We start from the raw sequence: 15,926 nt of genomic DNA on the forward strand, positions 1-15,926 counted from the left end.
TTGAACGCAAGAATAGCTGACATAATATTATATACAAGTGTCAAGCTATAGATCTTATATTTATTTGTTCTCAATATGAGGATAAAGTTGAAATACAAGGTGATGTTATCACACGGCAAGTGTTTGCCGAGTGCGACAATCTGTGACGCAACAGCCGCCAGTCCGCCACGCGCCGCCATGCCGCCAGCCACGCCGCCAGCCACGCCGCCAGCCACGCCGGGGGACGCTCTCCGAGGTACCACAAAGGAGAATAAACATGAACCACCGACGCTTCGTCTAAGTGAAAATGCTGAAACAGAAAGTGACGTCGAAAGTGAAACAAACGATCACAGTACTAGAGATTCAAATTCAAACAATGGTCATACATCGGCATGTGACAGTGAGTTGAATGGCACGGACCGACACGAAAGTGAAAGTGGCGCGACTGATACAAACGCAAAGGGAATCCCACTGAGGGTAGAGCATGAGGCGCTTCCGGACGACAGCGAGGGCTGGAGCTGCAGGGACTCCGCGCGAGCGCTGGAGCTGGCGCTGATGCAGCTGGGGCCGTTCGGGCTGTACCAGCGCTACGTGGTGCTGATGCTGTGCATCCCCAGCGTGCTGGCTGCGATGTACTCGCTCAACTATGTCTTCGTAGCTGATCAGGTCCCGTTTCGGTAAGGGGAAACATTACTGTTCACACATCATATCTCTAAGTATATTACCTAGGTAGGTACGTAAGTTTGTCTTGTTTGATCCGTAGTTTGTCTTATTTGCTCGCATCAACCGTGGGACTGATTAGTTAGTTGAAGCTTATTACAGTTCGAAAACATTACAATTTACCTATTTAAATAAAAATAAAAATATTAAAAAAACCGACTTCCAAAAACAGAACAGTCCCAGATTATCTTAAACTAAATTATCTTAAATTGTATTTTATTTATCTTAATCAACGGTTTTTACATTATTATTTACCTTCGAATATTTATTGATATATTATAATCATTATTCACTGTTAAGGCCTCAATAAAACAACAAAATTATGCGATTAAACCATCGATGTATCGAGGCGGCCGGATTCTAAATACATAAAACGAAAAGATGACTGACTGACTGACTAATCTATCAACGCATAGCTCAAACTACTGGACGGGTCGGACTGAAGGCATGCAGATAGCTACTATGACGTATGCATCAGTACCCGTAGTACAACATTTTACGTCTCACCAAACGAAACCAAATTCGAGAGTCGAAATACTTCTGCGTTACAGTAAAATGGACTTAAACAGCCTTGAATTGAAGTCAAATATTCAATGCCACTGATTTTAATTTCGCAATGTTTCCGCTTGGAGCGCTGGCTGTAGAAGTGTAGACAAACTTGAGCTTTAAAACAAGGCATTTAAGATCCAGTTTACTGTAACGCGGAAGTATTTCGACTCTCGAATTTGGTTTGGTTTGGTGAGACGTAAAATCTTGTACTACGGGTACTGTACGTAACAAAATATATGAGCAAAGATACAATATAATAAATACCTGCGCTGTATATCTGCTCATTTGTTTCACGATCTACGTCTGTAGGTACATAGTAGATACCCGACCCGGGTGCCAATAGGACCTGTTACTAAGCCTCCGCTGTCCGTCCGTCCGTCCGTCCGTCCGTCTGTCAGCGGGTGGTATGTCATCATGAACCGTAATAAATTTTTGAACGTTGAAATTTTTGACAGAGATAATTTTATTAGTCACCATACGAATTGTGGTTCATGAGAAGCTTCAATATTTAATATGTTGACATGTTTGTCGGTAGTTAGGTACAGGTACAGTAGGTAGGTACAGGTACAGTAGGTAGGTATGTGTAAATACTTAAACGAAGATTAACATTCGAGGAGCACGTTTGTTTGTAGATAATTATATCGAGGCAACCGCAATGTTTAACTTGACAGATTACTCTACACTCTACACTCTACACTCTACACTCTACACCGTTAAAATGTACGTTAGGTTAGTACATAATAATTCAATGGTTTAAACCAATTCAATACACAGGCGAAGATGTTGGGGAACAGGTTTCTGTGCAGCTTTGAATAGCGAGCAAAAAGACTAGGCCGCCACCTAATGTTAAGTGATCACCGCCGCCCATAAACACTTGCAGCACCAGAGAAATCGCCCCTGCATTGGAGGCTTTTTAGTAATTTATTGGTCCAACATTTTGCATGACCCCTTAATATTATTATCATCAAAGTTCAGTAGGAACGAGCTGCTTCCATGATCGGTAATGCAAGTGGAAAGAATGATGGTGCAAGTGGTGCAAGTGGTGCAAGGGGTAGTCAAAGTGCACCAGAAAGCAGTGGTGCAGTTGAAAACAAAGACAAAGTGGAATGTGTTGAAACAACTGCTCAGAGCAGTCCCCGTTCAAGATGACATTTATTTCAAATCTCTGCTTTTCGTTCTTATTTTAGTTTAGAGATTAGCGCACCGCTCGCTGTACCTAGACTACCTAGACTACCTAGACTACCTAGACTACCTAGACTACCTAGGTATCAGTAGCGACAGTCGACACCGGCTAGCGACTGCAATCTCTATCGCCACTCGCAACCTTAGCGACACTGATCTTATAACTTATCTCTTTCCTTCTAATCTCAACATTTATATACCTACTTACTATCAGATTTTCATACATTCGTCAAAGTTGGCAACAATATGAGATAAAAAGTAGGTAGGTATGTTAGGAGTTCTGTTTGGTTTTGATAAGATTCGTTCCAGCACCAGCACCAGCACCAGCACCAGCACCAGCAGCCCAGACACAATATTCTGCTAGAGACGCGAGTTGGACGGGAACGGAGCGGAGCAGCCGTCCTTGGACAATACTGCCAGATGTGCCAGACTGACTTGCTACTGACACGCTGTGCCAGACTGACTTGCTACTGACACGCTGTGCCAGACTGACTTGCTACTGCCACGCTGTGCCAGACTGACTTGCTACTGACACGGTATCTCAGACGACAAATGTCATAACTTCAGCATCACCACAATAATAATGTTTAATCGAGCAGCATTACCACAATATGTATTACATGACCATATCATACGCGATCCGGTGTAAGCCAGGGCTCTATCTTAGGACCTCTATTCTTCCTAATCATGATAAACGATCTTCCAGAATCTATAAAATATGCAAAATGCTTGCTATATGCAGATGACCTAAAACTTATATTCGAAATTACTTCTATCGAAGATTGTCTCAAGTTGCAATGCGATCTTACAGCTGTATATCACTGGAGTAAAGCGAACAAAATGGAGTTCAATCGTGACAAATGTTCAGTTATGACCTTTGGTAAAGTTCGGTATCCTTTGATACATGAATATAAAATGGATGGAATCCCTATTCCCAGAGTACAGAACATGAAAGACCTAGGTGTAATTTTTGATAAAAAATTGACCTTCCATGACCATATTAACACCGTAGCAGCTGACTCATTTCGAAGATTAGGATTTGTACTACGCAACTCTCGGGAGTTCCATAGTCCTTTGGTAATACGATTACTATATTACGCCTTAGTCCGAAGCAAGCTCGAAACAAGCACCTGTGTCTGGCATCCGTACGAGGCAAAGTACGGGCTTATATTAGAAAAAGTACAAAAGGCCTTCCTAAGATACCTGTATAAACGTTGCTATGGATATTATCCTTTCCTATACCCAACCAAATTTCTGTTAGGTTGCTTAGGTTTCAACTCCCTGGAGGTCAGACGCATTTGCGACCAACTCAAAATTATGTGTCAAATTTTGCGAGGAGATGTTAATGCTCCAGAACTTCATAACCAACTGTGTCGCATACGTGTCCCTGAATCCAACAGTAATCTTCGTCCACGAAAAAATAAACTTTTCGTGGTCCCACATCATCGCACTGTTGCTAGATCTATGTCACCTATACCCCGTTCATTAGCATCATTCAACGCGCTTTTGGACAATAATGCTCAATGGGACCCATTTAATGATGGGTCTATAATACTGGTTCGGGAGTTACTGAAGTACGCTGAGAGCATTGCATGAATATGTCATTCAATGTTCTCAGCGTACATATTCAAAATTCTTTGATCTTTTATCGTTTTGTATTTTATGTCTTTTTTCTTGTACCTTTATTTGTATTTAAATTTATTATTAATCATCTAGTTAGTGTAAGTGGCACTGCCGTTCTAATTAGATATAAAATAAATAAAATAAAATAAATAAAAAAATAAAAATAAATGACACTTGAGAGTCAGTCATGAGCCTTCAGAAATAAAAAAAGATACTACTGCGCTCATTGAGCCGGCAGGGAGTCCCGTGTCATATCCGGGAGACAGCATCGAGGCCGGGAGCCGCAGCAGAGACAGCTGAAGTCGTCAAACGGCGCAAGTGTGCCTCTCTTATCGAGAGTTACATTTTTATTCCGTTTGCCGTGGTAAGTAAGTAAAGGAAAACATCGTGCGGAAATCTGCATGCCTAAGAGTTCTCATAGGCCAGTGTGGTGGACCATAGCCAAACCTTCTTTCTGAGAGGAGACCTGTCGTCAGTAGTAAGCCGCCGTTGGCATTGCGATTGTACGGGAGCGGTGTGCAGGCTCGACCGTACCAAAGGGGAGATCTCCCATCGAGCGGTTGGTTGTGCTCGGTAGCGCCAGCTGGGCCGACGGTTATGTCTTGAAACTTCTATATATAGTCCAGATTGCAGAAAACTCCGTTAGTGCGATTACTATCGGCGGTACATTTGTTCGGGACTACGTCATCGATTGAACAGCGCCATCTAGTTTCTATTGTGGTAACCGCCACATGATAGTGACTGTACTTGTTTGTACCTGCAGGTGCATAGTCCCAGAGTGCGAGGGCGGGGGGGGCGCGGGCAGCCACTTCGCCAACGCCACCGTCCAGCTGCTGGTGGCGGAGGACGGCTGCCGGCGGTACGCGCCGCTGCGCGCGCACCAGCCGAGCTGCTCGCGAGCCGACTTCCATCCCACCGCCACCGTGAGCTGCGACGCGTTCGTCTACCAGAACATGGACACCATCTATGCCGAGGTAGGTGTTTGTACCTGCAGGTGCATAGTCCCAGAGTGCGAGGGCGGGGGGGGCGCGGGCAGCCACTTCGCCAACGCCACCGTCCAGCTGCTGGTGGCGGAGGACGGCTGCCGGCGGTACGCGCCGCTGCGCGCGCACCAGCCGAGCTGCTCGCGAGCCGACTTCCATCCCACCGCCACCGTGAGCTGCGACGCGTTCGTCTACCAGAACATGGACACCATCTATGCCGAGGTAGGTGTTTGTACCTGCAGGTGCATAGTCCCAGAGTGCGAGGGCGGGGGGGGCGCGGGCAGCCACTTCGCCAACGCCACGTCCAGCTGCTGGTGGCGGAGGACGGCTGCCGGCGGTACGCGCCGCTGCGCGCGCACCAGCCGAGCTGCTCGCGAGCCGACTTCCATCCCACCGCCACCGTGAGCTGCGACGCGTTCGTCTACCAGAACATGGACACCATCTATGCCGAGGTAGGTGTTTGTACCTGCAGGTGCATAGTCCCAGAGTGCGAGGGCGGGGGGGGCGCGGGCAGCCACTTCGCCAACGCCACCGTCCAGCTGCTGGTGGCGGAGGACGGCTGCCGGCGGTACGCGCCGCTGCGCGCGCACCAGCCGAGCTGCTCGCGAGCCGACTTCCATCCCACCGCCACCGTGAGCTGCGACGCGTTCGTCTACCAGAACATGGACACCATCTATGCCGAGGTAGGTGTTTGTACCTGCAGGTGCATAGTCCCAGAGTGCGAGGGCGGGGGGGGCGCGGGCAGCCACTTCGCCAACGCCACCGTCCAGCTGCTGGTGGCGGAGGACGGCTGCCGGCGGTACGCGCCGCTGCGCGCGCACCAGCCGAGCTGCTCGCGAGCCGACTTCCATCCCACCGCCACCGTGAGCTGCGACGCGTTCGTCTACCAGAACATGGACACCATCTATGCCGAGGTAGGTGTTTGTACCTGCAGGTGCATAGTCCCAGAGTGCGAGGGCGGGGGGGGGGCGCGGGCAGCCACTTTGCCAACGCCACCGTCCAGCTGCTGGTGGCGGAGGACGGCTGCCGGCGGTACGCGCCGCTGCGCGCGCACCAGCCGAGCTGCTCGCGAGCCGACTTCCATCCCACCGCCACCGTGAGCTGCGACGCGTTCGTCTACCAGAACATGGACACCATCTATGCCGAGGTAGGTGTTTGTACCTGCAGGTGCATAGTCCCAGAGTGCGAGGGCGGGGGGGCGCGGGCAGCCACTTCGCCAACGCCACCGTCCAGCTGCTGGTGGCGGAGGACGGCTGCCGGCGGTACGCGCCGCTGCGCGCGCACCAGCCGAGCTGCTCGCGAGCCGACTTCCATCCCACCGCCACCGTGAGCTGCGACGCGTTCGTCTACCAGAACATGGACACCATCTATGCCGAGGTAGGTGTTGTACCTGCAGGTGCATAGTCCCAGAGTGCGAGGGCGGGGGGGGCGCGGGCAGCCACTTCGCCAACGCCACCGTCCAGCTGCTGGTGGCGGAGGACGGCTGCCGGCGGTACGCGCCGCTGCGCGCGCACCAGCCGAGCTGCTCGCGAGCCGACTTCCATCCCATTCCGTCCTTTAAAAAACTTGACGCCGTGTGCCCGAGAGGCAGATGGAGGGGGGGCATGTCCTCATGATCTTGTGGTGCCGTCTCCTGACGTGCGGCTAACTGGCCGCTGCCCCTCACCGGCTACATATCGGATGTTTAGTACAATAAGTTGGTGCAAGTGTATAGTGTCAGTTGTTCACCTGTCGGTTCCAGTTCGACATGGCGTGCCGGGAGTGGCAGCGCACCCTGGTGGGCACGCTGCGCAACGCCGCGCTGCCCCTCGCGTTGCTCCTCACCGGCTACATATCGGATGTTTAGTACAATAAGTTGGTGCAAGTGTATGGTGTCAGTTGTTCACCTGTCGGTTCCAGTTCGACATGGCGTGCCGGGAGTGGCAGCGCACCCTGGTGGGCACGCTGCGCAACGCCGCGCTGCCCCTCGCGTTGCTCCTCACCGGCTACATATCGGATGTTTAGTACAATAAGTTGGTGCAAGTGTATGGTGTCAGTTGTTCACCTGTCGGTTCCAGTTCGACATGGCGTGCCGGGAGTGGCAGCGCACCCTGGTGGGCACGCTGCGCAACGCCGCGCTGCCCCTCGCGTTGCTCCTCACCGGCTACATATCGGATGTTTAGTACAATAAGTTGGTGCAAGTGTATAGTGTCAGTTGTTCACCTGTCGGTTCCAGTTCGACATGGCGTGCCGGGAGTGGCAGCGCACCCTGGTGGGCACGCTGCGCAACGCCGCGCTGCCCCTCGCGTTGCTCCTCACCGGCTACATATCGGATGGGTAACCGACATTTTATAAACAACCAACATTATTGTTAACCGTAAATTAAAAATTAATTTCAACCTGAGTCTTTCCCGAATGACCTACTTATGTGCTTATGTGCTTATGTGCTTATGTGTTTATAGCTTAATGAAAAACAGGTATACTTACTCATTTTTTAACCGACTTCAAAAAAAGGAGGAGGTTCTCAATTCGTCGGAATCTTTTTTTTTTGTATACTTTGGTAGTTACAGAGGAAAATATGCTCTAAAAGATAAGTGATCTCCTCGATAAAAAAGTTACGTTTTCTTTAATATGGGATTTCATCCACCAAAATATTGTATTAGTTGACCCTTTTGTGCCGTTGACCTCATTTCGGAGCAAAGAGTATCTGCACGCGTCTAGCTCTGGGACCACAGAGGCTGTCGACATGCTAGGAGTTAGGACTACAAAAGATAGGAAGAAAATTGATTTTATAATAATTTTACCCCCCACTGCAATATCTTTTGTGGTACACAAGGGCATGAGTTACTGGCACTTGCACGACTTAGCCTCAAACGATCGAAGCGCTAAGATGTAGTTACTAGGTAGCCTATTTTTTTTTCTAGGAGGAGGAAAAATCCCTAACGGACTTCTGTCTACAGGATGTCGTCAGGGTGTGTCCGACTCGCACGGACTAAAAGACCTCCCCCTCTCCGAGATCAGCACGGAACCGTATTACATTACTTCGTGCTGACCCTCTGGTTACTCTCTCTCTCCTTTTTTTCTTGCTTTTCTCTGTCTTCCCTTCTCATCATTATGGCCCTCAGCATCTGACCGTATCTGTGCCACTCATCCTCGCTTGACACCATACGGGCTTCCCCATGCTTCCTCGTGTGCCTTTTTCCAAGTCGGTAATGAGTTTTCTGGTCCAGGTCCCTTTGCCTGCTCCCGACCATTCCTTTACCCACTCCTTCAAGGTATCTTCTCGCACTTATAAAAGTGTTTTCTCCTTACTATCGAACAGCTTAGCACGTTCTTTCTTTTACCGGTTTTGTTATAGGGACAAGCCCAGATATCACCAGCACGGCTTCAGTGGAAACTGTTCAATATGCTCCACAAATACCTATAGCAAGTCGCCTTTGGACTGCTTCTAATTTCTTTTTATACAGTTCCACCTTCATAGCTTCACTGAATATTGGTGCCCCGTAAAGAATAATGAAGTGGGCCACTGATGACAACACCCTCATCTTGCTCGCTCTAGGCCCTCCTTTTGTAGGCATAAGTCTGTATAGTACCTCTGTCAGCTTCTGGGCTTTATTGGCTACCTCTTCTATATGTTTTTTGTATTTAACTCTTGTCAAGCCATATTCCCAAATATTTAACGTGCTCTTTTGATGTCACTCTAGCACCTTGAATCAAAAAATTAATAGGATCTAGCCTTCGCCTTCCACAAAACACTATTGCTTTCGTTTTTTCTGGCGCTAGGGCGAGCTGCCTTTCTTGCATCCAGGTGTTTATTCGGTCAAGTGCTGTGTTTGCTCGTGTCATGAGGGTAGCTTCCGTTTTGGCTACTACTACAAGAGCCAAATCATCGGCAAACCCTACCAGTTCTGTGCCTTCTTCCTGTTTTAGCTTAAAAACTCCATCATATAGAATATTCCACAGAGTTGGGTCAAGTATGGATCCTTATGGAACTCTACTAACTTGAATCCTCTCCTCCAAACCCTTACTATCTGTCACTTTAATGAATCGGTTCTCCAGGTAGCTACTAAGCAAGTTTTGAATGTAACCCTCTCTTCCGTATCTCTAAAAAAATCTCCCTCAAAGGAAACTGAGTTGAAAGCGTTTCTCATGTCAAGGCAGATCAGGTCACATAGGTTTCTGGTTTTCTTTGTGCCTTGTCTTGCTTTCATGGCGGTTTCCGTAACTCTCCTTACAGCCATCAGCGTCGACCGACCCTGTCTAAAGCCACATTGATGATCGGAGAGGCCGCCGTGGTCTGGCAGTAGTTGTTCAATCCTGTTGAGAAGGAGTCTCTCCATCAGCTTGCCATAACAGGCAAGCAGGCAGACTGGCCTGTATCCCGTTGGGTCATCTGCTGGTTTTTGGGCTTTCTTAAGTAAGGCCAGACTCGCTATCTTCCAGGCTGCCGGAAGTGTTCCTGAGACAAAGGACATTTCCATTACCTGTTTGATTTTCTCGGGTATAGTCTGCACTGCTAATTTTACTATCTCCGGACACAAAAGATCGGGACCTGGGGCCTTTTTTGGCTTTAGCCCTTCAGTTGCCTTCCTTATCACTTCGTCCGTTATTTCCACCATTTCGGAGGCATTTGCCATGATCCGGCCGAAGTTTCCATGAGACGGGAATAAGTCTCTGACCACAGATTTTATGAGGTCCATGTCCAAACAAGGTGGGTTTTGTCGCAGTTTTCTTGTGACGATTCTGTATCCCAGTCCCCACGTATCCTGGTCTACTTCGTCGCAAAGCACTTTTCACTTCTCTTCCTTTGACTTTGTGATGGCAGGTTGGAGTGCCGTTTTTGCCGTCTCATACTCTTCTTTCACCCGTTGAACATTTTCTGCGCCAGTATAATTCTCCATCGAATATTCCTTACCCTTATTCCACCTTTCCCGAGTGTATATTCTAAGGCGTCTAGTACATTTATCCCTCTTTTGCTTTACCGCCGCATTCCACCAGTAAACAGGCGCCTTCCTAGGCAGCCCCTTTTTTGGCATTGCTCTGTCGCAAGCCAAAAAGGGGCCTGTCTGCCTTCGTGGTCTCCAACACTAGCTCCTCAGGTGTGCTGATCTCATTTTCTTTTCCCTTACGGACGCTCTCCTGTATCTTCTGGTCTAACTTATTCAGTCTCCATCCTGGCCGCTGCTGCATTGGCGGTTTCCATGCATCTTGGGATATGTGGAATTTTATGTACCGGTGACCGCTAAGGCTATCCTCGTCCAGGACCTGCCATTCCGTAATTCGCTGCGCCAGACCTGAACTTGCAAATGTTATGTCTGGCGTGGAATTCTTTGCGCCTCTTTGGAATGTCGGGGCAACCCCCACGTTCACCGTTACCAAATCCGCACTAGCAAGCATTTCCATGATACGGCGACCTCTAGCATTTTCTGCCTTACTTGACCAGACTTTTGACGCCACGTTAAAGTCTCCGGCTACTAGGATGTCACCACGTTGTGACATACTTTCGAAAAGCTCATTTACATCGTGCTCAAACTTTTCAAAGCTGTAATTTTTTGCTCCGATCCTGGCCTGGACGTCCCGTGGAGATATGCTCGTACTCGAGACACCTGTAACATCTATTCTTTTTCATCATAAGCCCAACTGGCACTCTCATCCATCCTATTTTTAGCCTATAGCACAGCCTGAAAAGCCTACATAAGAGTTGCTTGCTGTTGTCAGTTGGGGTCGACGCACCGCGCTCTGCACGCTGTCGTCGTGCGCAGGCGCGCTGGGCCTCGTCAAGTCGCTGATGCCGCACTACCGCGCCTACCTCGCGCTGGAGTTCCTCGAGGCCGCGCTGGGGTACGGCTTCAACAGCGCCGCCTATGTCATGAGTATGTTGTCAGTTGATTGGGGTCGACGCACCGCTCTCTGCACAGCATAGCTGTGTCATCAGTGTTGTGTGGGAGCGGCGGTGTGCAGGCTCGACCGTACCAAAGGGATATCTCTCACCGAGCGGTTGGTTATGCTCGGTAGCGCCAGCTGGTTGTATCTTGAAACTTCTTAGATATATAATCTAGATTGCAGAAAACTCCGTTAGTGTGAGTACATGAAATGTTATCGATTGAATAGCGCCATCTAGTTGCATCTGTGGTAACCGCCACATTGACTGCATTATTATTTTTCAGGACCTATGCATTTCTTCATGAATTTTCGACTATTTCCCTCGTACGTCCAGCTCTAAGCCTGAAAACATGGTTGTGCTGGTTTCAGTGGTGGAGCTGGCGCGTCCCTCCCTCCGCGTGGCCTTCGCGTCGGCCACGGGCGTGGGCTACGGGCTGGGCGGCGTGCTGTTCGCGCTGCTGGCGCGCCGTGTGCGCCACTGGCGGCTCCTGCTGCGCGTCGTGCACGCGCCCGCACTGCTGCTGCCGCTGTACGGGCTGCTGCTGCACGAGAGTGCGCGCTGGCTGCACGTGAGCGGGCGCCGCGCGCAGGCCGTGCGGAACATATGCAAGGCGGCGCGCTGGAACAAGGTCAATGACCAACATCATCTGACATTGCTGGAGTGAAAGAGAGCAGTAGTCTTGGCTCTCTTCTACTCCAGCATTGTCAGACGAAGTTGGAATAAGCAACCTCTGAAATGAATTCTAGAAGCTGGAATGGCTGCGGTCGGTAACATCATCTATGTTGGCTAAGGTTTCTGAGTATCCCAGTGGAAGCTCTTCGAACAATTCGTCCTTCCCTGTTCTGTCGCCACAATACAAGCTAAGTATCTAGGTATGCCTTTCGTCAAAATCGATCAACGGATGGGCCGTTAAAAGGTGACAGACACTCCTTTAGCATTAAATGTGCAGGATACTTTTTATTTCATTTGATGAACCCTCGACTGCAACCTCACAGGTCGGTAACTAGCTATGGTTGAAGCCATTTTTTTTTAATTTATAGACTAGCGCTTGGCTGCAAACAGACCTGGTGGCAAGTGATGATGCAGCCTAAGATGGAGCGAGCTTGCCTTGAAGATGCCTATTCACTCTTGTCTTGAAGGTATCCATATTGTAAGTCGACCCTATATTATATACCCTAACACCAAACCAGATCCAAGTCAAGTAGATATTAAAAAATAAAATGAACCTCCTCTTTCCACAGCGCTAACCACTGTGCCATTGTGCCAGGGACATCGTCAAAACCTGCCAAGAGCGATTACCACTGTGCCAGGTTTACACAGCGCTAACCACTGTGCCGTTGTGCCAGGGACATCGTCAAAACCTGCCAAGAGCGATTACCACTGTGCCAGGTTTACACAGCGCTAACCACTGTGCCGTTGTGCCAGGGACATCGTCAAAACCTGCCAAGAGCGATTACCACTGTGCCAGGTTTACACAGCGCTAACCACTGTGCCGTTGTGCCAGGGACATCGTCAAAACCTGCCAAGAGCGATTACCACTGTGCCAGGTTTACACAGCGCTAACCACTGTGCCGTTGTGCCAGGGACATCGTCAAAACCTGCCAAGAGCGATTACCACTGTGCCAGGTTTACACAGCGCTAACCACTGTGCCGTTGTGCCAGGGACATCGTCAAAACCTGCCAAGAGCGATTACCAAAACATTGTATTTCAACCAGCTGCAGCCTCGGGCACATACAGATCGATCAACTGATAATATAAATTGCACGCTGTGCTGGCAATACTTGGTGACTCCTAAATTCTACCCTCACATGGGCGACCTTATAGGTGGTGTACCCTCACATGGGCGACCTTATAGGTGGTGTACCCTCACATGGGCGACCTTACAGGTGGTGTACCCACTAACATTATTCACACTATTATCATAATAGAAACCCGTACTCTTCAGGTCACAATCCACGAAGATCTACTGGCAGAAATCGGTAAAGATACAAAATCGGAAGAAGTGAAGCCCAAAAGCAACCCCTGGTTGAGCCTCATAAGGTCGCGGCCGCTGATGCTGCGGCTGGGCGTCTGCTGCTGGTGCTGGGTGGCCGTGTCCTTCGTGTACTACGGCCTCACCATCAACTCGGTGGCGCTGTCGGGCGACAAGCACACCAACTTCGCGCTCAACATGGCCATGGAGATCGTCGCCTCGCTGCTCATCATGATGGCTCTCGAACGCTTCGGACGGAAGCGGAGCATCTTCGCGGCGTTCGTCGTCTGCGGCATCGCTTGCATCATTCCCTACTTTATTTGTAAGTTTGTACAAACGCTTTGTTGACGATGTTGCCCGCCTGCGGTCCTGACATGGCCCTTTTGATTCTCCGTACTCCGGACCTTGGACACAATCATAAATACACGTTTTATAGGTGGTGCAGCTGACAGCAGTCATGTCACAGTGTATTTATAGGTGGTGCTGTTGTGAACACAACAACTATATAAACAAACAGATCATAGACAAGGCACTGGGTCTGTGGTCTACTCAAAAGACATTGACAGTGACAGTGATACGACATATGTGACAGCCTGACATTAGGCAGGAAACGGACTAACAGGCTTCAGATGAATTCAGCACGTAACTTTAACGGACTTTTACATTACATCGATTTCAACACACAAGTTAATAAAGGAAAACTCAAGATTCCACAAACCCAATTGCGACAGCCAAGAAGAACGAAGGTTCGAAACTTACCAGCGCCTAACCAACAGCCCAAGGTACAAACAGGTGCAGCTGACAGCAGTCATGTCACAGTGTATTTATAGGTGGTGCAGCTGACAGCAGTCATGTCACAGTGTATTTATAGGTGGTGCAGCTGACAGCAGTCATGTATAGTTCTATTATCATCATTCATCCAAGGGTACATCTATAGTTCTATTATCATCATTCATCCAAGGGTACATCTATAGTTCTATTATCATCATTCATCCAAGGGTACATCGATAGTTCTATTATCATCATTCATCCAAGGGTACATCGATAGTTCTATTATCATCATTCATCCAAGGGTACATCGATAGTTCTATTATCATCATTCATCCAAGGGTACATCGATAGTTCTATTATCATCATTCATCCAAGGGTAGGTACATCGATAGTTCTATTATCATCATTCATCCAAGGGTACATCGATAGTTCTATTATCATCATTCATCCAAGGGTACATCGATAGTTCTATTATCATCATTCATCCAAGGGTACATCGATAGTTCTATTATCATCATTCATCCAAGGGTACATCGATAGTTCTATTATCATCATTCATCCAAGGGTAGGTACATCGATAGTTCTATTATCATCATTCATCCAAGGGTACATCGATAGTTCTATTATCATCATTCATCCAAGGGTACATCGATAGTTCTATTATCATCATTCATCCAAGGGTACATCGATAGTTCTATTATCATCATTCATCCAAGGGTACATCGATAGTTCTGTTATCATCATTCATCCAAGGGTACATCGATAGTTCTATTATCATCAACATCTAAAATTAATCGTCAAACCTAAAGAGTTGAAACCTCTTAATGGAGTGTATGCGTAAGGATCTAGGAGCATTTCATATTCCAAAAAATCCCGACAATTATGTGTATAAAGGGTTCATGACCCTCCGCAATGTCCAAGGCAATGAGCTACATGACGCAGAGACATGACCCTCCGCAATGAGCTATATGACGCTGAGACAGAATACGTCTGATTTTATGAGCATATCAATTGTGTATGTAGGAATGTAGGTACCTAGGGAGATGATTGAGCTGTGAGAAAAATGTACATAGATTGGATGTCGCAGTAGGTGTAGGTGTGGTGTAGGTAAACGGTAACCCGAGGGAGGGAGGGAGGGAGGGAGGGAGGAGGCAACCTCCCTCTTTTAGTAAATCTGCCCTCGTGAAAGCCGAGCGCCGAAAGTGCAATACTGATAACAACTGAAATCTGATTGAATGACAAGAAAACTGGCAAAATTTAGGACTGGGCACGAAGTCTGTGCTACAGACTAACATATTTTATTTCCAATAACTAACACTTAATTTTGGCCGCGATTTAGGATAAAAGTGCGCTGCGATAAGGAAAAGTTTGAAATATTTAACACTTGTAATTAGGACATCACGTCTGAGTGTTACTGAATCTGTTATTGTAACGACTGCAGCCGGAGAGTGCCTGTCTAGTGTCTACTGTCGCCCTCGGGCTCCTCCCACACGAGTCGGTTTGTGTGCAGCGCACGCGGGCACGGGGCTGGGCACGTTCTTCGTGGGCAAGCTGGCCATCACGTTCGCGTTCAACTCGCTGTACGTGTACACGGCCGAGCTGTTCCCCACGGACGCGCGCTCGTCCGCGCTGGGCGCCGCCTCGCTGGTCGGCCGCCTCGGCTCCGTGCTGGCGCCGCAGACGCCGCTGCTGGTAAGTTGCTTGCCTAATGCGAGTTGCGACTGCATCTTCGTCTTCTAGTGCCTCTCCATTACTGAAGGTCAGCAGTCACTCTCCTTGTCCATGGCTAGGCGGAATAGTTCTCCGACTGTTTCTATGCCAGTCCACTCCCTGATGTTACGTAGCCATGACTTTTTCCTTCTTCCCACCCCTCTTTTCCCAGCTATTTTACCCATCATGATTGTCTGCAGCAGGCGGTACCTATCGTGTCGCAAAATATGGCCCAGGTACGAGATCTTACGCTGCTTGATGGTTTTAACTAACTCGGTCTTTTTCTGCATCCGGGTAAGAACCTCAGCGTTGGACACCTTATCCGTCATTTTATTTCGAAGGCTTCGATCTTTTTCCGCAAGTCCGCCACTGTGGTCCATGCCTCATAACCATATAGAACTACGGGCCAAAAGTAGCATTGTAGGAGTCTGATACAGAGTTTTAGAGAAAGTTGGTGACCACAAAGAACTTTCTTCATCTTCATAAAAGATGTGCGAGCAATTTCAATGCGAACCTGGATGTCAGTGTCACTTTTCCACGAGTCTGTTAGCCATGACCCAAGATATTTGTATT

General features: G+C 48.6%; 1 protein-coding gene across 1 annotated transcript in view; it reads left to right on the forward strand.

Annotated features, from left to right (window-relative positions):
• LOC117986743 (organic cation transporter protein-like) overlaps positions 1 to 15,926 on the forward strand; it is a 19,365-nt gene continuing 3,439 nt past the window's right edge. The window contains exons 1-7 of the mRNA XM_034973614.2: positions 1 to 656; positions 4,817 to 5,027; positions 7,252 to 7,352; positions 10,734 to 10,888; positions 11,268 to 11,527; positions 12,846 to 13,194; positions 15,154 to 15,335. Coding sequence (XP_034829505.1) covers positions 76 to 656; positions 4,817 to 5,027; positions 7,252 to 7,352; positions 10,734 to 10,888; positions 11,268 to 11,527; positions 12,846 to 13,194; positions 15,154 to 15,335 — 1,839 coding nt within the window. The 5' untranslated portion in view covers positions 1 to 75. The remainder of the gene's footprint in view (positions 657 to 4,816; positions 5,028 to 7,251; positions 7,353 to 10,733; positions 10,889 to 11,267; positions 11,528 to 12,845; positions 13,195 to 15,153; positions 15,336 to 15,926) is intronic.

The sequence above is a fragment of the Maniola hyperantus genome, chromosome 11 (assembly GCF_902806685.2).
Source record: "Maniola hyperantus chromosome 11, iAphHyp1.2, whole genome shotgun sequence".
NCBI classification, from domain to species: Eukaryota; Metazoa; Arthropoda; class Insecta; order Lepidoptera; family Nymphalidae; genus Maniola; species Maniola hyperantus.